General features: G+C 44.6%; 1 protein-coding gene across 2 annotated transcripts in view; it reads right to left on the bottom strand.

Annotated features, from left to right (window-relative positions):
* The window catches only part of LSAMP (limbic system associated membrane protein), a 442,951-nt gene that overhangs the window by 166,117 nt on the left and 251,347 nt on the right, over window positions 1–25,487 (bottom strand). For both annotated transcript variants that reach the window (XM_054043629.1, XM_054043636.1), the window contains exon 3: window positions 9,207–9,332. In XM_054043629.1, coding sequence (XP_053899604.1) covers window positions 9,207–9,332 — 126 coding nt within the window. The remainder of the gene's footprint in view (window positions 1–9,206; window positions 9,333–25,487) is intronic.

Raw genomic sequence — 25,487 nt, 5'->3', positions numbered from 1 at the left:
GGTACCTCTACCAGAGTTCCAGCCTCAGCACCAAGAAGCAGCACACTCTGGAAGAGTTCAGAAGGCAACTGATGCATTGTGGGATAGCTGTGGAAGGACTAGTTGAACCATTTCAGCTAGCCCACCTCCATGCTGACATTAAATCGATTCAGACTGAAGCGATTCTTAAGCCTACTTTCTAGGGGTTAAGATCACTTCATGAAATGGTAAATATTTCTAGTGCAAACAATGCTTTACTGTCCTCAAGACCACCAAGAAAATATTCTTAAAATCAACCAGGCATCTAATATGCCTTTGAATAAGACGGAGGGGGAATTTAGATTGCATAGCTCTATATAGTAATAAGAAAGCTTTTTCCATGTTCAGTTTTTAAAGTCCCTGAGACTGGGGATCAGGGTGGCATTAAACAGCTCAGGAGGTGGAGTAGAGTGGGTAGGGAGGGGAAGGAAGGAATGATTCATTAGGCCGAACAAATCCAAGTACAGAAAAATACATAGTACAATCAGGGTGTTCTCAAACGAAGTGCCACTTGCATTCTGCCAGTAACTACATTACTGGGTTATTTTCTTTGCCATGCACAAAGAGGCTGGATCACAGGTCATGATCTGAGTGGAGCTGCTTCAGAGAAGATAGACTGTAATCTAGTGTCACTAACCAAGGCTGGGTGTGCTGTCTGATATAGGCCTTATAGCCTCTTCTTACCACACCTGAATGGCAGTGTGTCAGATGGTATAAGGCAGGCCCTGACATTACTGGCCATGCCTGGGTACTGACAAGATAACAGGTGTTAGATGGGTTTGCATCTCATGAGAAAAGATGCATACTTTAAAAAAAAAAAAAAAGTTAAGGGCATGACAACATGCAACATAACCCTTACTAATCTCCCCAAACTGCGTCACAGGGAAGAGCAGCTGGGACTTTGTCCCTTGTGGAGATGAGAGCCAAGGTATCTCCAGTGAAAGATTTCTTGCAGTGACAATTGATAAATGTATCCCCTCTACATAGCAAGTCATAGATACTTATCCCCACTCTAGGTAAATGAAGCACAATTTCCTGACAAGTCCAATTCAGGTAGTTCCCATCACATTACCATGGGTTAACTTGACAAGCCAAGATGCCAGGTGATATACTGTAGAGCAAGCTTAACACCCCTGGGCAAGAGAGATATCAATAAAATGGTAGGGAAGATGAAGGTGGTAATGGAATTAGAACCTAGGTCCCAAAAATTCCCAGGTGGAAGCTTTGCCATCCAAGCTAAAGGAATAGCTCCATTAGTTCCAACTGATAGACAATGACTATTAGACTCTCCATAACTGGATAGCAAGGATGCTTTGGCTTTACAATCCACTAGCCTGAAGAATAAAGAGGAAAATGGTTCTGCTGGGGAACTGTGGTTACTTTCTCTCCACCTATGTGACACTTTCTGGGGTATGCAGGATTCTGAGGCCCCTCGCTAGCACATGCCGTTAGCATGAGAAGACCTTTTCTGTGCTGGTCCTCAACTCCCCTGGCCACAGCCAACACAAACACTCCCCACTTGGCCTTGCAGGCCCTGCTGTCTCTCTACAGGTGAGTGATAGACACTCCAACCCCCAAGCTCTCTGAGGGTCTTTCTGGAGCATCTAGAAACTGTTCCACAGATACGCTGTTTCTGAAGAAGCAGAACAACCTATCTTACCAGTTTCACCTCAAATCACTACTCCGTTTAACTAACACCACTTAGACACTTCCCACAATGCAACTTTCAGGATCTATGGATCCTACACGTCTACTTCATCCAATGCACTAAATGCCCCAACAACTACTAGGTGGCTGAAACCAGTTAATCACTATGCTCTCAAATGAACTCTCACAGGAAAATGATAAAGACAAAAAGCACCCAATCAACTGTGGGGGAACACCGTTCAAAGTGATCACTCTATAGCTGATCTCTCAGTCCTCATCCTCAAAGGAAACCTACACAATACCTTCAAAAGACAAGCATGGGAGTCTAAATTCATTACTCTGCTAGACACTAAAATTCACAGAATGAAGAGAGACACTGGATATATGGATTACTACAACAATCTGTTACCCCCTAACCCACTCTTTGTCCTAGGACTGTAAAGGTGTTAACGGGCCACTCTACCTTGAATGGTGACAGGTTTCAGAGTGGTAGCCATCTTAGTCTGTATCAGCAAAAACAACGAGGAGTCCTTGTGGCACCTTAGAGACTAACAAATTTATTTGGGCATAAGCTTTCATGGGCTAAAAGCCTCTTCATCAGATGCCTTGAATGGTACTTAGAATATGTGCTAACAGCTGATGCTAAACATCTGTTCTACCTTGCATTTAACTGTGACACTCTGAGGACCTTTCCCAGACCTCCACCTGGCTCGAAAGCTTGTCTCTCTCATCAACAGAAGTTGGTCCAATAAAAGATATTACTTCACTCACTTTGTCTCTCAGCACTTAGATATGTTTATAGTGAAAAACAAGTATATGTTTATTTAACAAAGTACCAAGATTCAAGTGATAGCAAGTAGTAATATTGTTAACAAATAGCTACATATAAAATATATTCATAAAACATGCATTCTATAACCTAAACGTATTTTACTAGATACCTTCATGTTTTATAGAGCAATTCTCACTCAAAGTCCTTCCAGCATTTTCCAGCCAGGCTTGGCTGTGCTTTTCCACTCATGAGACAAATCACACTGCCAGCTTGCCTCCTCAGTGAAAGATCCAGCGGATACCTCTGCACTCCCAGATATATCCCAACAATCCACTGTCTTTGTTCAAACAGGATTCCTTCTGTTTGTTTTTTCCTATGTACTCCTTTCTTGTAGATTTTACAGTCTCTTGGTTAGCCTGTGGCTCAGTTTTCAAGTAGGGATACATTGTGGAGTATACAATATGCCATACCCAAATGGCCAGACAGGCAGATAAGTGTTTGTTACTCCCAACCCAAAAGGAACCTGTTTGAAGCGTATCACCTCTTGGTGACCTGCCTTTAGGAACATAATTTCTAGTGTAGATGCATAACGTTTCAAATATTATCCTTACATACGTTTCACGATTACGTTGACCAGAAAGCTACTGGCTCTTAGTAGAAACTTTACATGCCACCCTTTGGTGAACTACGGTCTGCATACCTGACCCAGGGGATTCCTGTAAAACCGTAGGCATCCCCCAAATGCTTTCTGCCAGTTGTCATTCAGAGGTCTCTGGGTCACAAACTACTCATTCAGAATCCATCTCTGGGCCACCCTGAAAGCAATGAAATGAATTGGGAGCTGATGACATCCCAAGGAATGACATTTCAGTTTTCATTACTAGAGTACCACCAAGAATTAAAGCTGATTTGCATTGATATTTGCCATCTGAATTATTAAAGGATTCTTTTCCCCTTGCTTCAAATGATACAGGCAGCAGCAAGTCACAATTTAGCAATCTCGTGGGTGAGGAAAGGGAGCTTCCTACAGGCAGCTTCTGGGCTTGGAAACTTGTAGCTGATGTGAGAAAAATGTCTGATTTTTCTCCACACCAAGGATGGGAGGGGGAGGGAAGGCAAGGAATAAAATGGTTTTTATGAGGCATTTTTCTTCCCACATGTACCCATTTATCTTTCTATGCATGGTAGTTCTAGAGAGTCCATCCCCACGGAATCCAAGCATCACGAGAAGCATCCCTTTCTTCCACTGCATGAGCAATGGTCCATCTTTTCCTATCACTTGTTTTCTTTTCTTCCACTTTCCAGCTAGCAAGAAATAATTCCATTCTTCCAGTACTAATTTAGGTGATTAGACAAAAAGTGTGCAATGAATAAACTGAATGAAAGAAAGCAGAGAGAAATAAGCCAGCCACATCTTTTGGTTAGTGTACAAAACAAAGGTAATTCTGTCCCCTGAGATTTTTTTAAATCTCTCTCTCTCTGTCCATTAGCCCTCATACATAGGCATGATAACTAGGGAATGAATTCCTTTTGCTCTGCAATCATGTGTTACACCATCCAGCCATGTTCTACAGCACTCATTTCGATTGGCCCGCTAATTATCTTCTCCGCTAGGACTGCGTCTAATATTCCAAGCCTATTGGCCTCAAATGGCCCCCCGTTTAGAAAGAAAAAATAATAATAAAAAGAACCTGCCAGAGAAATACGGATAAAGTGAAAGGAGAGAATGAAACATTCACTGGTCTGAGTGAGTTATACCTAGGGACAGTATTAAGGACTGACTTGCCATTGATAGAAACAGGAGCATTACCCCATTGGAGAGCTACCTTTCCAGTGATTATCCAAAACCGATTTCTAGGTCTGGCATATCGTGAGATACGAGATCCTAAAATTAGGACACTTTGGATCCTAGGAAAACTAATTTAGATTATTTTTCGAGATTTCTGTACATGCTAATACTAACATTTCTGTCACCAGGAGGCCTGCATGCTGATATGCATCAGGCAGCCTGGTGACCCAGCTATGACCATGTGAAAAATAGATCAGGACTTTTCAACCAGTGGGTCAGCTACAATCACCTGAGAAAGCAGCAAACCCCCACCATTGCTAGGGACCCGGGGGAACCCAGGCAGCGAAGAAAGCAGCAACTGGTTCTCTTGCCCCCTACTGCCTGGGATTCACCCATGGTCTGCGGAGAGGCTGTTCCTAGGTCTCACCTTCTGCATGGTGCACTCCCTGAGGGAAATGAACAACATCATTCCAAAGTGTTGTGGAACTGGCCTGGAAGCAGCCCTTCCATGACCCCAGAGTTGAACACTGTGTGGATGGAGAGGAGGGAAGAAGGGAGACTCCCCCACTCCACTGACCACCCACCCAGAAGCTCAGCTCAGAACCCTCAAAAGCCGGAAGCAAGGCCACCATCCAGCCACCATCATTGCATCAGACCCCCACACCAGCCTCAGTATCCCACCCTCCTGCAGGCCCAGCATGGCCCCCATCTCCCACCTAGCACCCAAAGCCATGCCAGGTTTCTTGCCAGGATCCTAACCTACCTCACAGTCCTTGTTATAGAAAGAAACATGGGATGATCATCCAGGGTTGATAACAGATGTGACATGGTTCGGTCACAGAGACCCCCTTGGGACTGTCACCCGATGTGCTGAATTTACCTCTGAGCCCGTTTTCCCTGCCAGCTTGAGACTCCAGAACCCTGCCTTGTTGAACCAGACACACAAGCCTGCTGCAACACAGACCCAGGTCTGGTCTATGCCCCCAAAGCTGTAGACTTTAACCAAAAAATGCTCAGTAGGTCACCTATCTCCAGCACCCAGAAACCCAGTTCCCAATGGGATCCAAACCCGAAATAAATCCATTTTTACTCTGTATAAAGCTTATACAGGATAAACTCATAAATTGTCCGCCCTCTATAACCTGGCTAGAGAGATATGCACAGCTGTTTTCTCCCCCAGGTATTAATCACTTCCTCTGGGTTCAATAATAAACAAAAGTGATTTTATTAAATATAAAAAGTAGGATTTAAGTGATTTCAAGTAATAACGGACAGAACAAAGTAAATTGCCAAGCAAAATAAAACAAAACACTCAAGTCTAAACCTAATACATTAAGAAACTGATTACAGATTAAATCTCACCCTCAGAGATGTTCCAATAAGCTTCTTTCACAGACTAGACTCCTCCCTAGTCTGGGTCCAATTCTTTCCCCGGTACAGTCCTTGTTAGTTCCAGCAGACATCTTAGATGAAAAGCAGGGGCTCTCTCATGACTGGGACCCCCTTTGTCCAGCTCCACCCTCTTTTATAGCTTTGGCACAAGGCGGGAATCCTTTTGTCTCTTTGGTCCCCACCCCTCCTTCTAAATGGAAAAGCACCAAGTTTAAGATGGATTCCAGTATCCTGTGACATGGTCACATGTCACTGTAAGACCTCATTCTTCATTACCCATATCACTTACAGAGGAAGGCTTGCAGGTAAATAAACCCATTCACAATGAATTGTCCTAGTCAGTGGGAGTCATCAAGACCCTAAGCCATCATTAATGGCCCACACTTTGCATAATTACAATACGAGCTCAGAGTTATACTTCATATTCCTAATTTCAGATACAAGAATGATACATTCTTACAAATAGGATGACCACACTCAGTAGATTATAAGCTTTGTAATGATACCTTACAAAAGACCTTTTGCAGAAAGCATATTCCAGTTACCTTATATTCACACTCATAAGCACTCATTTCCATAAAACATTATGGAGTGCAATGTCACAACGGTTTTTTCGTAGGTCCAATTATACAAGGCTCAGAGGAACGGAAACACACGTACCCTAAACCATTTTGGAAACCACTTAAAGTTATGTGTAATATCATGGTGATTTAAGACCAGATGCCCTTTGATCTAGCACAACTAGAACCAAATGCATAGTACTCCTGGGAGATTTCCAGATCCTTTCTGGTGGAACAAGACACCTGTTTCTAAGTGGGATAGGTCTGGAATATAATTAATTGACAATCCTAAATCTATTAAAGATAAATTATGTTTGCATTGAAGTCTAGGTTCCTCAATACAAACAGGGCCTTATTGTGCTCGGTGCTGTACAAAACATATAAATTAAAGATGAACCCTTGCCCTGAAGAAATTACAATTTAACTATAAGACATGAGACAACAGATGGATATTAATAGGAGATCACACACAAAACCCCACACATCCAATGAGACAATACTGGTCAGTGTGACAAGCAGTGGTTTCAGCAGACCAATCATTGCTGAGGTTTTTTGTAGGTATTATTGCAGAGGAAAGGTTTAAAGGAGGGATCTGAAGGAGGGCAAAGGAGGTGGCTTTGTAGATGGTTTACCGGTAGCTCCTTCCATGCAGAGGGGGCAGCATGGGAGAAAGAATGAAGCTGCACGCTGGAAAATTTAACAAGTGGGCCATGAATACTGGCACCTTTGGGAGAATGGAGGCAGGCGTCAACATCTGGACAGCACATAAGAGAATAGGTAGGAGGGGGGATAGATCATGAATGATCTCAAATGTGAAGAAAAACTGTGTTAAAGTGGTTGAGAAGTGGGAGCCAGTAGAGGGACACCGAGAGGGGTGAGGTGACAAGCAATGAGCCAGGAAAACAATCTCTGCAGCTGTGCTCTGAACGGATAGAGGTGCGGCAAGATGGGATTGGTCTCGGCTGCAGAGGAAGAAGTTGCACTAGTTGAGACAGGTGATGAGGGCCTGAATGAGAGTCCAGGCAACAGGGACTGCCCCTCCTGCATCTCAGAATGATGCAATTCCACATTTGTTTTAAAAAAAGCGTGGGGGGTCCTTTTCCTGGCTAGCCTTGGTGTTGTTCTAATGGCCACTCCTTGAAAGCCCCCAAACTGGCTTGGAATATTAGAAGTAATCCCAATGTGGATCAATCAGTGGGCAAAGTATGGGTGAGGCAGGCAAAGGGGCATGCCATGTGCAGTTTATTGTATGGCTCTGCAATTGATCACATGCATATAGCAACCATCCCTCTACAGTCTCTATTTATCAAAAATGACTATTACTGTAGGATCTGAACACTGACATAGGTGGCATCTCTCAAATCTCGAACTCTTGTATTAAATCTTCATGGAAACTAATATCCATGTATTAACTGAAACAATGCTACAAAACGCTCGGTGCATGACAAGGAAATGTCTCCCACTTGAATACAAAGAGAAAGAATTAGAGGTGAGGACTGAAATTCTGATACTGTAAAGAGATCAAAGGTTCAATAAGAAATACATCTTATAGCAAAATTGCCCCTGGGGAGTAAGCGGATTGTAAATACACAAATTAAAGAAGAAAAAAAACAGGTCATTTTCCTACATACCTCAGTGGCACATGCACACTCAATACTGACAGTAACAGAAGAGAAGAACCAGGCAATTGATGACACCACAAAGAAATCACACTCCCCCCTCCCCCCATCTCCGTTCTCACTGCCGTCTCTTCCTAGCAGTGTTTTAACTCTCTCTCTCTCTCTCCTTCCATTTCTGCTAGAGATGGGCCAAAACCACAAAATAAAGATCTGGATTTCAGCTACCCCAAAGCTGAAGTAGCTGGGAGTATTTTGATTTGGCCCATGGGGGCAAGACAGGAAATGTGGAGTAGAACCTAAACTCCCCCAAATTTGGAGGGGGGAGAAGGGGTTTGGATGCAGCATTTGGATTGAGTCCCATCTCTAATTCCCTTGAGTTCTCTCTCTCCATCTCTTTTTCCTCCTTCCCTGACTCTCTCCCTCTCTGGTTGCTGACTAGCACAATGATTAGTTTCACAGTCTCTTGCACTTGAAGAAAGTTTCTGCTCTAGCAGCTTGGAGCCTTCCTCAGTAAACAAACATTACAATACCTTGTTGTAAATCCCATATTCAGTGCCTGATCCTGGGAGTTTTCCCCATTGACTTGAATGGAACCAGGAGCTAGCTATAAATGAGAGCAGGGGAGGAGAACATCTCCCCTCAAAGAAAAGCATTGGGAGGGGCAAAGAAGAGGCACATATGTCCTGTTCTCTTCCCTCTGATAAATCTTCAAGGGATGAATAGTTAGGAGACTCCCTGCTTCCCTAGCTGTCTTCCCCAGGGGGTCAGTGGGGCTAATGACAGCAATGTTTGCTCTCCAAGGCTGCCAATTGCTGCAATAGCAAAGGAGTAATTAATAATGGAATAGAGCTGGCTGATTTCTTGCTTGCTCTGTGCCTTACTGGGCCCTCCTTTTCTGCCATCCCATCCTTTAATGGGGTGCAGAGCTACTGTCTACAAAGGCTGAAAGTAGCATGTGATGACTCATGTCACCACATGCCTCCTCTTTGATGCAAAAGGATTGGAAGCCAATTTGGTGGTTTTCAAAGGATCCTACGGGACTTATTATTAGATGGGTAAGATCTTCCCCCTTCCTCTCTGCAATTAGTGGATGTGGTCCCTTTGCCCCTGCAGTGGGCCTTGCTGGCACCAGAAATTACAGCAGCTAGATGAAGACAACAGATAAGATGCAAGCAGAGGGTCAAGCGTATACAACTCCTAGTGGACACCATTTAAAAGGTTCCCTGAGACAAATTGATTATTATGTCCGGTACAGCCTAATGTACAAAATACCCTCCATGCATTTAAAGGGTTTCTTGGCATTGTTCATCACATGGACTTACCCCTCTTTGTAGCTGCCAGACTCACTATTGAAACTGCCTCTGGTCACCAGCACAGTGTATGCAGAAGAGCTATGCTGCACGACTTACCTGTCGGGGTAAGGTGTCTCCAGGTGATGACAGGCTCGGGGCGTCCATTTGCCATGCACACCAGGGTCACGTTGCTGCCCTCATTCACAGTGACATCCGAGGAGATATTGGAGATCTTTGGTGGAACTGTGAAGACAAAAGAATGATGGAGCAGGTTACCCAGAGTTCTGAGGCCCCATGAGCCTGACTCACCCAGAGTCAGCCACTGAACCCGCCCACAGACAGCACTAATTACTACTACTAGTTAAACTCCACCACAGCCCAACACAGAGGAAGTTATAGTCTTGGCCTCAAGAAGCTTGCAGTCTAACTAGAGAGGCAAAACAATTCAGGCACAAAATGCTCTAGATGACCAGAGGATGTTTCTACCTGACAACAGAGGCCCGACCTGAGCGATCACTTTGAGGTACTGACAAAAAAAAAAACCCAGCTGCTTACTGGAGGTGAGGCCTCCATTGACGCTGGAGCAGAATTGTGCTCAGTAAGTTTACGGATATTTATTAGGGAGTTACTGTAAGGTAGGAAATTGCTCAAGAAGGAAAGTCTCTGGTTCACCGGCCTTTTAATTTTTACTTGGTATGTGCATGCCAGCATTTCTCACTTACAGAAGGTGTGTGATCACTTGGGGGCTTCCTGGAGTTGGTGTGTTTAAAGAAGGGATTTGAAGGAAAGAAGGGTTGGCCACTTGGCACACCAGAGAGAGGTCCAGGGGTAGGCAATGACATGGAAGGATACAGGGAATGGTAGCGTAGGAGGCTTGGGCAGAGAGAAGGAGGAAGTGGAATGGAGATATAGGGAAGGCCAGAGGAAAGCCAGAAAGTACTGAGAAGAGCCAAGCTCTTAAGAAGCAGTTTGCTTTAACTAAGGCTATTGCCTTACACAATTCCTTCAATGCCAAGGGGATAAATTCAGTGGTGATGTAAATAGTGTTGTTGGGGAGTTAAACAGCAGGTGTAAGCCATAAAGCAGCATAGCTTGCATGGCTGTGGCATTCAGCAAGTATGCCAAATGAGCGCAATTTTTACACACTGGGTGGATGGAAGGGAGATATAGAATTGGAAGAGTAACCAGCAAAAAAAACAAGGGAGTAAGGGAAGATGGCTGGGGAGGGGAATGTTTAATAATTCACCCTCCTGTTAGCTGCTTTCTGACTACTCAGCTATAAGAATGATCTCCCGGGGATATCACTGCTCCAAATACCTTCCTATGGCAACCACATTGTGTTGCAGTGCACTGCAAGCTTCAAGCATCCTGATCACAGGCTATTATCATGCTGCTGTTGCTTTATGTTCGGTAAGGGATGGGCACTCTCAGAACTTGCAAGCAACTTGCATGACTGAACTGGGGAAGCCAGTGTATGTAGGTGCCACAAGTGTCACAGTGCTCCAAACTCATTTCCACATTCAAAACAGCCCAGCTGGGTCCTTCGACAGTTCTGATTGCCCATCTAGCTGGCTTCTGCAGAGCCAGGCCTAGAGGCACTGTGCAAACTTCCTAACTCACACTGGGCACAGGCCAAGACTATGTATTAGCTATTATTACATCCCCTGAGCACAGACAAGGTATCCTGCTGAACAAGGCACTGTTTTGTTGGCAGTGTAAGCAATTGCTCACCAGAGGTTGAGCTTGCAACTTGCCATACCTGGTTTCATTTGTGACCTAAGTGGCCAGATTTTAACCCAATACAAATAACTAGCTCCTCCAGTTCTTAACTATCTAAAGCAAACTCTGTTGTGGAGTGTTGCAGCTGGTGATAATATTTCTGTCTCAGGTTTCATCCAGAAAGAGCCCAATAGGCTTCACAACCAATATTCACCCAATCTGGAATGAAGGGCAGCACACAGGGCAATGCACTACACTGTGGGGAGAAGGAGAAAAAGGAAATTTTGACTAAGGACACTGGAATCAACACTTGTCTCACAAAAAGTGCCATGGGATCTTTAATATCCAGAAGAGTGGACAAGACTTTCCTTGAGGGTCCTTAAAATCCTCCAGAGAGGTAACATTTTGTCTGCTGGGGGAATTCCTAGGGTTGAGCTGACTTCACTAGGATTTGAACTTGTGACTCCAGGTATCTGAAAGTTAGGCCACTAGGTCTTCCTCTAAGGCAGTACAAATCGTTCCAGTCGCCTTTCTCACATCCATGCTTCATGCTCAGGGGATGCAGGGGAGCTCAGTAAAAAGACTATTCTTCCCTCCCTTCTCATTCTCAGCTTTAGAGTGTGTGTGTAGTGGGGAAATGAAACAAGATCATTTTCTGCTTTGCTTACCACAGAGTAAACAGACAGATGCTCCCTTCCCCTGGCTGAGTTGGTTGATGGCCCTTTGGAGGCAGAGATGCCCACACAAATTGCCTGGGAGGAAGAAAGGCTGCCCACCTGCTCCACCACATTCTTAGGAATGTCCTTAACATCCATGATTGTCCAAAATTACCACTGTCTTCTCTCTCTAGGCCCCAAACTCCTGGCCAGTGTTTCAGAGTCAAGATGAAAAGTGAAGAGAGAGCACAGAGGACTTCCTTCTGCACAGGGCTGCTGTGTGTACAACTCCCAGTAGAGCTTAGCTGGGTGACTGGGCAACAAAATGGCAGATGAAATTCAATGTTGATAAGTGCAAAGTAATGTACATTGGAAAACAGAATCCCAACTGTACATAAAAATGATAGGGTCTAAATTAGCTTTTACCACTCCTGAAGGATCTTGGAGTCATGAATAGCTCTCTGAAAACATCTGATCAATGTGCAACATCAGTCAAGAAAACCAACAGAATATTAGGAAAGGAATAGATAATAAGACTGAAAATATCATAATGCCTCTATATAAATCCATGATATGTCCACATCTTGAATACTGTGTGCAGTTCTGGTCGCCCCATCTCAAAAAAGATACATTGTAATTGGAAAAGGTTCAGAAAAGGGCAACAAAAGTGATTAGAGGTACAGAACAGCTTCCATATGAGGTGAGATTAAAAAGACAGACTTTTCAGCTTGGAAAATGGGGGTTGGATATGAAAGAGGTCTATAAAATCTTGACTAGTGTGGAGAAAGTGAATAAAGAAATGTTATTGACTCCTTCACATAACACAAAAAGTAGGGGTCACCCAATGAAATTAACAGGAAGCTGGTTTAAAACAAACAAAAGGAAGTACTTCTTCACACAATGCACAGCTAACCTGTGGAACTCATTGACAGAGGAAGCTGTGAAGGCCAAAACTATAACAGGTTCAAAAAAAGAACTAGTCAAATTCATGGAGGATAGATCCATCAATGGCTATCAGCCAGGATGGGCAGTGACGCAACACAATGCTCCAAGTGTCCCTAGCCTCTGTTTGCCAGAAGCTGGGAGTGGACAATAGGATGGATCACTCAATGATTGCCTGTTCTGTTCATTCCCTGTGACCACCTGGCATTGGCCACTGTCAGCAGACAAGATACTGGGCAAGATGGATCATTGGTCTGACCCAGTCTGGCCATTTTTATGTTCTTAGTTTACCAACATCCCTCCCTTATAGCACGTTCCTCAAGTGCCCTGAGTTCAGTGTACTTGGTCCTGGATCAGGGAAGGGGCCAAATGCAATTCTTTGCAGTGACCCCTCTGGCTGGCTCAAGACAGATATTGGACTTCAAGGGGATCTGGGCACAGCCTCCCTCTCCTGAAAAGATTGCTAGATATGATGTGAGGCCTTTCAGAACATGAAGGAGTAAATAGGAAAAATGAGTAGAACAGAAATTTGGGGGCTAGAAGAAAGTCTCAGACAGCCCCCCAGAGAGGTAACAAGAGAACCTTTAGCAGAAGTGGGAATTAAAGTCACATATGTGCCGTATGTTTTTGGTGCCTGCCCCGCCCCATCAGGAAAGAGCCACACATAAGACAAGTGAAAATCTGCTTTGGACTGACCCAAAACTGGAACAACAGGTGAGGTGACAGGACAGCACCAAGGCACTGGCAAAGCTGTTCAAGGGAAGCCAGAGTGGAATCACAGGGGGTATTAAAAGCCAGTATTGACATTCAACAGTAGAGCTGCAATGAGGAAATATGCTTTGTGCTGCCTTGCTTTTGCCAGAGCTGTCAATCGTCTCAGTTTCCTGAGCGCCAAATAGACCCAGGAAATAAAATAGGTCCGATTCACCAGGCAACCTCAATGCCCATGAGGGAGAAAAGGTGACCAGATGGTAACATCTGGCCTGCCACTTCTCATATGAGAAGAAAGGGGCATCCGATGCTGAAAGCCAGTTGGGAATTTAATGGCTAGTTCCTTCCAGCTGCCATCTCAGCCTAGGGGAAGGGATGGGGGGGAAAATTCACAGCAAGTATAGAGTTTAAAATGTGGTTTAGTTTCACATGTTCAGAATCCAAAGCTGTCTAGTGTTAAAAGCTATTGGATGCTTGTGGACAGGCTGATATTACACAAATAGGAGTTGGAAGCTTTTAATTTTGTGGGTGTCAAGCCAGCATGTTAAAATACCAAAGGTGTCACCACCAGCCATGGCTTCCTTTGTAGCATTCTCTCTTGGCGCTCATCACTTCTTCGTACACACCTTTTTAGGACAGTCTTAAAATGAGATGCTTTGACCTTATTTTTTCACATATGAGTTGTGTTGTGTTTCTTCAGTCACAGGGGTGCTGAAAGTAGGGATGCTGAGAAAACAGCTCAGCCCCAAGGAACTTGGGAGACTAAGTCTCCCTTCACAAGCCATCAAACAGTGATTCTCACACATACGGTATGTCAGGGCCATCAAGGAGTGGGCACCAAAATTAATTACATTTGGGTCACTTGGAAGCTACTAACGCTGTCACGGCCACCAGAGTGTGGGGCACCCCCAGCACAGAGAAAGAGAGAGCTATTTCTAGACTCAACTTTTTGGGGAACCTTAGGGAAACAGGAGGGGCTTCTTTCATATCCACCTTTCAGGGAGTCCCTCGTGGGGTGACAGTCTTATTATCTATTCCTTTCCTAATATTCTGTTGGTTTTCTTGACATTACAATGTATCACAGACTCTTTCTAGCTCAGAGCGATTGCACTGCCAGGCTCTCAGACTCAACCGATGTGGGGTTTCCAAGAGGAGGCAGTTGCAGCAATTAGACTAACAGAGAGATGGAGGTGGTTGTGGCTATGGGGCAAGTCTCCTTTTCCAGTAATGGCAGGGGAGGACTCCTGCTTTCCTTTCAGGATGATCAGCTCATGTCACCGCCACTTTGCACCCAGTGCAGCGGTGACGAGCAGGCAGAATACCACATAAGGCAAAAGGGGTCACCATAAAGTTCTGTATTGTACATTGAAACACTGTTTTATACCTACAACTATAACACATGCCAGCAACAGATTCTGGATGTTTTTAAATAATTAACTCAGAGAAGAAAGAGTATGCGAGTTCACAGCCTTTTCTCTCTGGTTCATACTCTACGGGGTTCTTGTGATACCAGGTGAACATCTCAGCTTGGCACTGGTGGAGAAAAACACCACACACAATTAGGCATGAGTGGAAGTCTGCTCAGGAGAATCCCAGGACTGGAATAGCAGGAAGTGCTGCAGGTCAGGAATGTGGGGCACTGGCAGAGCTATGTGGGGCCCAGAACTGGAATAGCAGAGAGGTGGGAGCTGCAGGTGAGGAGCATAGGCAGAGCTGTGTAGGAGATGCTTGCACAGAATCTGCTTGCACTGCACCAGCTCTAGTTAATTGCTGTCAATCCCTCACTTTCATGACAACTACAACTCACTGAAATTTAAATAACAAAAAAAAAAAGGAGAAAAAAAAAAAAGACATGAAAAACAGACTGAACTCCCCCAGTGCAATCACTGTTACTCTCAGGATGAAAGCAAGTAATTTGTTTCCACACAAAATATTACTGCGTCTCCCAAGCACCAGCTACAGTTACTTGTAACAAAAGGGATGGGGGGCAGCAGGGAAACCACAAACACTCAAAACATCTGTTGCTGAAATGTGTGTCCGTTACAACTGAAGCCCTCCAGAGCTCTGTAGCCCTCCTTGATACATCCTGGGAAACGTGTGGGAGGGGGCAACCTATCATTCCAGGCAAAACACCTGCATCAGCCAGCAATGGTGCCAGACTCTTAGATGCCCTAAGGAGGAAACTTGCCCAGTGCTGGGCTAAGGCTCAAGGGACCACGTTCTGTGCATCTTTTAACAGAAATAATGGATTACATAATGTGCCAGGAATTGGCGAATCAGGCCCCAGGATGTGTCAGGGGTATCATTGCCCAACAATAGAATTTAACTCAGGTGACATCTACATGGGCTTAATCCTGGAATACAATGAGTTAAGGTCACCATTCTCCTGATTGGGAGCATCCTCTGGAGGGAGCAGGACGGACTAATCTTTTGTGGATGCTGGCGCCCAGACTGTGGCCCAAGCCCGGGCTCCACCTACACTTTGCCCTGAGGCCCCCCCCACCACTCACACAGGGAGAGGGGGCAGAGAGTCCAAGCGGAGGCAGGTCCTCCTCAGTCTGGGTGCTGGGGCCCCTTCTGCATGTGGGCCTGGCACCGTTGGTGCCATTGTAAACCCGCTACTGGGAGTGAGGAGGCAGTTTACACATTTTAACGTATGCACATTGTCTTCACACCTTTAGCTGATTTGCCCTCACTTTCCTGAGTGTCCCCACCCTGACAAGCCCTCAGACAGCTTGTTCTAATAGATTATAGTGACTCTTCCCTTGTGAGACAGCCATCTCCAAGATACCTCCTTCTTTGGCTGGTTATGTGCAACCTAGTCTCATAGACTCATAGACTCTAAGGTCAGAAGGGACCATTATGATCATCTAGTCTGACCTCCCGCATGATGCAGGCCACAAAAGCTGACCCACCCACTCCTGGAAGAATTCTCTCCCTTGACTCAGCTGTTGAAGTCCCCAAATCATCATTTAAAGTCTTCAAGTCGCTGAGAATCCTCCAGCAAGCGACCCCTGCCCCATGCTGCGGAGGAAGGCAAAAAACCTCCAGGGCCTCTGCCAATCTACCCTGGAGGAAAATTCCTTCCTGACCCCAAATATGGCGATCAGCTGAACCCCGAGCATGCGGGCAAGATTCTCTAGCCAGATCTTCTGGAAAAGTTCTCTGTAGTAACTTTTAATATCCCATCATTGAACATTGTTATTGACCTATTGACTAAAATCACTGTATCCCATCAAACCATCCCCTCCATAAACTTATCAAGCTTAATCTTAAAGCTAGAGAGGTCTTTCGCCCCCACTGTTTCCCTCGGAAGGCTGTTCCAAAACTTCACCCTTCTGATGGTTAGAAACCTTCATCTAATTTCAAGCCTAAACTTCCCGACGGCCAGTTTATATCCATTTGTTCTAGTGTCCACATTAGTACTGAGCTGAAATAATTCCTCTCCCTCTCTGGTATTTATCCCTCTGATATATTTAAAGAGAGCAATCATATCCCCCCTCAGCCTTCTCTTGGTTAAGGTAAACAAACCAAGCTCCTCGAGTCTCCTTTCATACGACAGATTTTCCATTCCTCGGATCATCCTAGTGGCCCTTCTCTGTACCCGTTCCAGTTTGATTTCATCCTTTTTAAACATGGGAGACCAGAACTGCACACAGTACTCCAAATGAGGTCTCACCAGTGCCTTGTATAACGGAACCAGCACCTCCTTATCCCTACTAGAAATACCTCGCCTAATGCATCCCAAGACCGCATTAGCTTTTTTCACGGCCACGTCACATTGCCGACGCATAGTCATCCTGCGATCAACCAGGACTCCGAGGTCCTTCTCCTCTTCCGTTACTTCCAACCGATGCGTCCCCAGCTTATAACTAAAATTCTTGTTATTTATCCCTAAATGCATAACCTTACACATCTCCATATGATTATCCACTCCTCAAAATTAGCAGCCCAAGGAGACTTGTTCTCCTTACTTTCCACTGCTTATGTCCCTATAGCCCAAGTAGACTGCTTCCAGCTCTATGAAATAATGATAATACATAGCACTCATGGTTCATCCACAGGTCTCAGAACTCTTTGAAAAGAGTATCATTAGCCCCACTCTACTGATAGGGAAGCTGAGGTACAAGAAGGGGAAGTAACTTGCCCAATGCAAAAAAGGAGTCAGTGACAGAAATGGGAAGAGAAGCCAACAGTCAGTAAACCAAGCTTTATGCTCTATTCACTGGCCTCAAGAAAGGCCTTCAAAACAGTCCAGGCAGATACCTTGGGCAAGGTTTTTAGAAGGAGAAAAGAAAGATAAGAACTCATCACCTTTATCCCACCCCACACATGTATTCTTCCTTATTACTTACCTTCCTTTTCCTGATTACCTGCCTCTTTTCCATTGACTGGGGATGAGGAAAATGAGAACTCCTACCCACTACTCCACAGGAGCAAACAGAAACCATTAAAGCCCTTCTCCAAAATCCAAGGATCTTACAGCCTCAGGCACTTCCCGATTATGACTTGAGAGTTCTAATTTCCTCCTCCCTGGCTCCTAATTAACAGCATTTTACAACAAATACAAAGAAACTAATCAGCCCTGAGGCTGGGGGGCACACTGGTCACCACACACACCTTTGAGCATTTTGGAACTGCCACCTTGCAGGCCACAATTAGGAGTCCTTTCCTGGGGCAATTAATTGGCCTCATTAGCCATTGTAGAGTTAAAGCCTGTGTGAGGAGAGAGGGCTTGAAGAGGCTGGGCATGCTAGTAAATTCAGCCCAACAGCTAATTTCCCTCACCTGCATGCAGCAGGCTAATCACCACTTTTTACACTGGTAACAAGAAACAGCTTGATGCTGCTCAGATCCATGTGGGTAACAAGCTGAGGGTTACAAAGCAAAATCCAGCCCTTGGGGGTACTGCATGCTAATATTTCTGATGCACTTTGAAGATGCAAAATGCAGAACAAATGATATTGTTCTGCATAGGTGACTTCATGCAACAGCTTCTGACTTAAGAGACCCACAGACAGAAGCTGCATCAGGGCGAGAGAGCAGAACAGTGCAGTTACTTCACCTGGATTTTGTTAAACTATGTAGACTAAAAAAATGTTCCCCAACCTCTCAATCAAGGGTGACGAGATATCCCGATTTTATAGGTACAGTCCCGATTTTGGGGTCTTTTTCTTATATAGGCTCATATTACCTCCCACTCCCGTCCCGATTTTTCACATTTGCTGTCCGGTCACCCTAGTCTGTTCTTTCATGTGTTTGTTTTGTTTCACTGATGCCTCTGTTTGCTTCACCAAACTATTCCAAGCAAATTTAAGCTTTTTTAACCTGCCAGAAACCAAACACTTTTCAAAATGTATTGCAGTGTGGTTTAAATAGCATGAAAAGTAGCTCCATTTTGTCATCTAGACCCATTCTGTGCCAGCTTTGGCCCCCTGTATCCAAGTAAAAGACTCTGCAGAAGCATCTGCACACTGCCAGAGCAAAAGTTATCATTTTGAACGTTCAGTAGTTGGTTTAAGTGGCAAGGGGGATTGTCCTGAAGTTGATAACAATATAGTGACTAACAGGATGTGGGGACTTAAGCATATGTATACGTAAGCTGTCTTGCTGAATGGTGTAGAGTTTCAAGAACCAACATATTTAAAAGGAAGAAATTGCTGACAAGCCATACTCCCTCGTCCAAAGTGAGGCTCCGTCTCATGGACTATGGATAGGTGACTGGCCTATTTGTCTGCATGAGGATGTGTGGCCACATCTTCTTACTAACAGAGAGAGGCCCGAACAACCCCCCTTCAATATTAACACCCTCAAGCCACTGAAAAGTTAGGATCTAGATCTGGAACTCTGTAGTTCATCTCTATGTAATTCATTAATTCATTTATGTCCACATCCATAGAACAATCAACTAGACATTTCTTCAGAGAGTCCCCTTGACATGAAATTATTTTGTTTCCTGAATGGGAGGGAGACTCAAAAGAAGAAATAGTCGAAATCTCAAACCATCCTGAAAACTTCTGTGGGGTGGGGTGAAGCAAGAGGGTCTCTATTTTCACCTTCACTCACTCAGCCTTCAACCCAACCCTCCTCTTCAACTGATTCCAGTTCCAGGACTGAACCCAGTCTTCTTGGCCCATCTGTTGACGATGTTCGTCCATCCACATACAACTCTGAAGAGTTTGGTCTGGTTAAACACCCACACGTTCAGGATGAGGATGTGCTGAATCCACCTTTGTAGTTTTTGATAGCCCACAAAGCCTGGATTCTTGGCCACATACTGAATATGGATATATCAAATCGTGGAAGGAAAACAAAATAGGCTAAGTGTATCCCTGCTGAAATTCCCCTGAGGAACTTGGACCACTGTGTACAAAGTATTGTATCTTTGCTGTGAAACTGATTTTTGACTAAAATACCAAACTCACCGCTTGGCAATAGCGATGTCTTTATTCATAGCACATCTCTCTAAGAGGAGGTTCTCTCTGTTCACAATCCAAACTGTTCTGTTGCTTTCAACCTGCAATATTGACCCCAACTGCTTTTTGACTAGCGTACATAGGCAGACTTCCTGTGAATAAACAGCGTTGTTGACATGTCACGTGTAAACAACAAGTTACAGAAGTGTTTGCTATGCTAATTCTGAGGGATTAACCCCGGGGACGCTGCCTAATCCCCAAATCCTAAATACATTGAGGACTAGGGATGTACATGAGGTTTAGCATTTGTGATTTAAGTATTTGTATGTATTTTCCATGGACTACATTTATTGCCAGAGGTAGTTATTTGTGGGACTGAAATAATGCAAGATCTGGTCTTCTCGTGATTTTATTAACCATCCAGGGAAAAAAATGCTGTGAGAAGAGCAGCTCCCTTCATATTTCAGTCCCAAAGACGGATCTTAGAAGACCGTGGAAAACACCCTGCAAATAGAAGTACTAAGAAAGTCAGGTTTACCTGAGTCGTAGTTGAACCAAAATGTACAGCTCTGTTAGGGCTTGATTCAAAGCCCACTGAAGTCAGTGGGAATCTTTCCATTCATGTTAATGGCCTCTGGATCAGATTCTTAAAGGGCAAGGATAGAAGGTGGCCTTCAGGAGTTGCTAGACCTAGGGGAGGAAGGTTTCTGGACAGTGCAGGAAGAGCCAAGTCAAAATTCTTATTTTAAGTGAGTCCTGACTGGACCTGGCTGCTGGTTCCTAGCTCTTTCTTTGGTAGGATGGTGTCAATGGGGAGAGCAGGCTTGGCATGGAGTGGAGCTGAGACAGAGCCCAAAGGGGTTCCAAGGTAGGAGGTTCAGGGTGAAATTCTTCTTCTGCTGGTGAGCGCTCAGTCGAGGGTAGCTGGTAGCTGCTCTAAAGTAGAGAGGTGCTGAACCATATTCCTGAATCCAAATATCCCAAAACTTTGAGGAGGAGATAGAATCTAAATCCAGGTCTGAAGTTTTCAGCCCAGACTCATTATTAAATTCTTGTCATTACTCACATCACAGATGGTGGCCCTGCTTGCTAGAAATGGGGATACCAGAAGAAAGTTCAGAAATGCCAGCTGTAAACCTTCAGACATTACCCGCTATCCAGTTTGGTGACATCTGGAAGCAGAATGTTCTAAGGACTGGGAAGTTATGGCCAGCCACTTGCTGAGGAAGGAGCAGGGAGTTCAAGACAAGGAACTCCTTTCATCATAAATGTTCTCCTGCACAAGTATGATCCAGTGTGAAAAACCTTAGCGCTACGTGAATAGCTGTGTGGGGAGTGCTATGACTCCCTGATCACATCCTACAGGCCAATACTGAATCATACTCATGTGTGTAGAGTTTCTTCCCATCTGGTTCCTCTGCCAAAAGAGAACTTCTGTTTTGGCTCAACCATGTGCTGCAGCACCTTGAGGTCTTTGGAAGTGCCCCAGCAGCTCTTCTGAACCTTTACCGCATGACGAAGACTTGCTCTATATGTACGGACATCACAATGGACATTTGGGGATGGAATCCAGGACTTCTGGCTTCATAAACACATGTCTATGCCTCTTGGGTTACAGGAGAACTTCCCTGAATTTTCAGTAGCGGGGTTTATTCTTTTGGGGCTGTCACTAGTGGGATTCAATTCTGTTCCCGTTGACGTCAATAGGAATTTTGCCACTGAACTCAACATGAGCAATATTGGCCAGTTAGCCAGTAAGTTATATATTAGAAATGCAGTTAGGGACCTAGACCTCAATTACATGTCCTCAAAAACATTTGGGTAGCTTCAACTGACTTGTATATGTCTGAAGGGACATCAGGGTCTCAGGATTTTGTAAGAAGTTCGAGAGCAGAAAGCACTGAATACAAATGATTGGGAAGAAACTGACAGAGCCTCCTTTTTGGAGAAGGAAATTACACAGACTGGGGACAGTGTGGGTTGCTAAGCCGATTGGGACAAAACCTCTGCAGAAACTCTCCAGCTGAAGTCCTGCAAACAAATACTCGCTGTGCAGAGGGAATCTAGCAACACTGGCCTCAGAGCAGCAATGATGTGGCATCTTCCCTTGCTAATCAATATACGGAAATGAACACTAATCAAAGCAGTGTACACTTCCATCACAGCAGGAGATCAAAAACTAAATCCAAATGAAAACATCTACTGTGCCATCAATTTCTGGTCTCAACATCTCTAATCTACTGACCAGTGGAGCAAACGACCACAGTCAAAATAGAAGGAGGCACGGTCTTATATTAAAGGCAGTGGAACTGGCACTCTGGCAATCAGGGATCAGTGTCTGGGTCTGCCACAGACTTCTTGTGAGACCTTGGGCAAGTCACTTCCCATCTACAAAATGAGGCTAATACAGTAATACTTCCTTACCACATACATTATGAGAATAAGGTTTGTGAGCCACATAGGTACTACGGTAATGGGTAACTTACAAGTATCTTGATAGAAATGATGCTCAACACCTACAACACTTATATATCATTTCCTGAGACCAAATAAAATCTAGCAAGATTTGAGAGCGTTAAAGATCTCTGTGTGGAACTAGCAAATTGTCTCACCACAGTGAGATATGCAAAACTAAGGGAGACTCTTACCACATACAGAATCAATGGGCCTGGTTCTCCATTGGCTGCATAAAGTGGAGGTGAAACACTACCAAATTATAATGTATAATTACATTCACTTTGCCCAGGTGGAAATGATTACACAAAATGCAGGGCAATGGAGAACCAGCCTCGTGGATTGCAAACTAGAGGAGGAAACTGGGAGTCAGGCTGCACTGCAAGCAGGGAGAAACGATCGTAGAACTAATATAGAAGGAAATATTGAGAGAAAGAGACATACACACTTCTGGCTTCAGTGGCCAAAATATGAGGGAGTCTGAGAAAGACATTTCTTCAAGCTATCAGGAGTGATGATGATTTTTCATGAGAAAGCAACGAGGAAAACTGTTCCTAACTCCCAGGAGACAGAAGAGAGCCAACAGAGATGGCATCATGCTATTGGATCAAGCTACCACTGGATCAGGAATGGACACTAAAGACAAAGGATAAAAAAAAACCAATACAGCATGGTGCCGTATCCAGGCTACATGCTTGATGTACTGAGGATTAAATTCCAAACACACGGTCCTGGGCAGATTGTATCCACTGCTAAAGACACCCGAGGGATCTGTCTCTTTCTTTAATACTTTGTTCACTGTCATGCCATAGGATTGGGTGGGTTGGTGGAAGCAGGAGAGCACTCACTGCTCTATTTAACAGAGATTTCTACCCAGTGGAGTGGTTTTGTCTGTAACCTGGACCTCTCCATGGTCAATGGGTGACTCCACCAGTTCTACTGGCCTTGCCATGCTGTGAAACACCTTGACTCCTTGAGGGGGTGCCAAGGGTTTACTGCTTTGTTTGGTACCTCTGAAAAAACCTCTGGTTCTTCTAAAGTCATTAGTCAACCTTCAAGCAAACATAGCTTCTTTAAGAGAGTTTAAAGACTGATGCTTGCATGCCCTGTGAAGGAAAGAAAATATCAGACACGCTATAGAGACCAATTGCTCTTCCCCCTTGGTGAGTGACAGCTCTGTTTGTCAACAGAGACAGCTTGTCTTGAGTTTGAGATAGCTAACTATCACCTGGGGAAACTATTAGAGAGAAAAGCTGGGGAGGAGAAAGAGAAAGGAGGCGATGGAAGAGTGTAGGGGAGAGAAAGACATATAACAGTTGATTTATTAACTTGTTAACTTTGGCAACACACATGTGCCTTGTGATGCCAATATATTAATTGGAATTGAAAGTCAAGCACAAGGGAGTGCGGGTGGATGGAAGAAATCACAGCCCACTGAAAGACAAAGAACAATATATTAGTTACCTTAGAAAAACACTGGGCACAATGACACTGGGGACCAACCAGCTTCCCTGCTTCTCGAAGTGGGGAATTGGGATTCATATTCCAACTGGACACTGTCGACCAGGCCCTCCCACAGAATACAAGACCACCAGGGAGACCCAACTGGAGAAGGTAGGGAGACTTACAAGAACCAAAGAGGTACAGCGGTAGCAGTATTCCCTCAGGTACTTCTTTCTGAACCAGATCATAAATTAACATGTCATTGCTAGATGCAAAATCCTGAACCTTAGTGGTCATAACAAGTAGCTAAAACACATGCTGCAGCCAGTGGGTTAAAGGAAGAAAGAGGACTGAGCATGTGCACAGTGTGAGGTCAAGGGAAAGGACGGGGAGAAAAGCACGGTCTGAGCATGGGCCAGGAAGCTCTGAGTTCTGAACCCAGCTCCGACAATGACTCTGTGTGGTCTTGGGTGAATGTTGTTATTAGAAGCTGTAGGATGCGTTATAAACCTATGTTAGATCAAAGTTTGTTCCATGGAAGTGACCTGCTTAATCCTGGGAATACAGTACTGAGATCCCAGCTTCTGAGTGTACGATTACCTGGCACGATTACAGAGGTCATCAATAGCCTAGCAAAGGGTCCTGGCATCTCTTACAATAAGGAAAGGAGACCAGACCCCACCTCTGTTCCTCAGAACTCCACCCATGACTGAAGAACTGAAAATTAACCATGAGATGCTCTCCTTAACCCCCAGCTAGCAGAATACAGAGCCTGGGGCAGATGAAGCAAGGGACATGTAAGAACTTCCTCTCTCCCACTTCTGGACCCTGTTGTGCTATCTTATTTACACCTACACCTCTGAAGGAAATGAATAGTGTCTGTGAATGCTGTCTGGGAAGTCTGTACCCTTCACTTTTCTCCCCCTGGCTCACCATTTCACCCACTCACGCATGCACAGCACCTGTGTTCAGGGAAAACAATCAATTCCTGCAAAGAGCACTCTCTCTAGCAAGCTACAGAGCCAGAGCACATCAGAGGACAATTTCCAAAGCAGCCCAAGACCACCCACAATCTCATTTGTAGCCCTCCAAAGATGTTTGCCTTTATGTGATGAGACATGTCTGCTGAGCCTTCCTTGTGATTGGGGCCAATTTCAACCAACTGCCAGACTTCACAGCAAGGGAGAGAAAGATGGTGCATCCTCTGGGGCCCCTTCCTCTCATGCCCTATCCTGTTGCAGGTTCTGCTGAAGGTCAAGGCTTTCGGGTGAAAATGGCCTTCTCATGAGGCAGAACCACTAAACATGCTTCCTTCACACAGGGAGCTGCTACTAAAAGCTGCTTTTTAGTTCAGGTTAAAAACATGGAGACTTCTACCTATCTGCTGCATTGTGAGAGTATGTGGGTGTGGGTGCGCATGTCTGAGAGTGTCCCGCCTTCACCTATCATCAATCTTTCATTCTGTTAATCTTAAATAGCCCCTATGGCTAGAGTATCTGAGACTTAATGGCTTCTCTGAAGCTTTCATTTGGCTGGCTGTTTGCAAAGTGCCAGGGTGCTAGGATAGAGTTGTCCTAAGTGCAGTCCCCTAAATTATACGAGGCCCTATAGGCTGCTTTCATGATTATATAAAGTAAGGCCAGGAGTTTCTAGCATGTAATGCTCTACTTTGAGCTAAGTGGTCTCCAAATGAGATCAATTGTAGTGTCCTTGGAATGCAATATCTTATTAAAGTTGAGGGCAGCTTCAATCTGCTTCATTGTTTGCACCGTAGAATCAGTGCCTCCCTTAGTTGGATGAACTGGATGTCTCTCTTCTACAAGTTAAGCTATGAGCTTCAGATTCACAAGACCTTTAGTTTAAATGACCAGCAGAGAATGGAGAAATTAAGAGCCAAAAGGAGAAGCGTGTATAAACCACTGCTCATATGAGTCTGCAAAAAGCTTGAAACAACGGCTCTGAAAGGTGTGAAATACCCTGTCATCTCACTCAGGGCCCCAGCTGTAGAATGTGGAAATTTTACAAGATACCAGGCGCCAACATTTTGTTTGCTGTCT

The sequence above is a fragment of the Malaclemys terrapin genome, chromosome 1, assembly GCF_027887155.1.
Source record: "Malaclemys terrapin pileata isolate rMalTer1 chromosome 1, rMalTer1.hap1, whole genome shotgun sequence".
Taxonomy (NCBI): Eukaryota; Metazoa; Chordata; order Testudines; family Emydidae; genus Malaclemys; species Malaclemys terrapin.
This window is presented reverse-complemented; position numbering and strand designations above follow the sequence as displayed.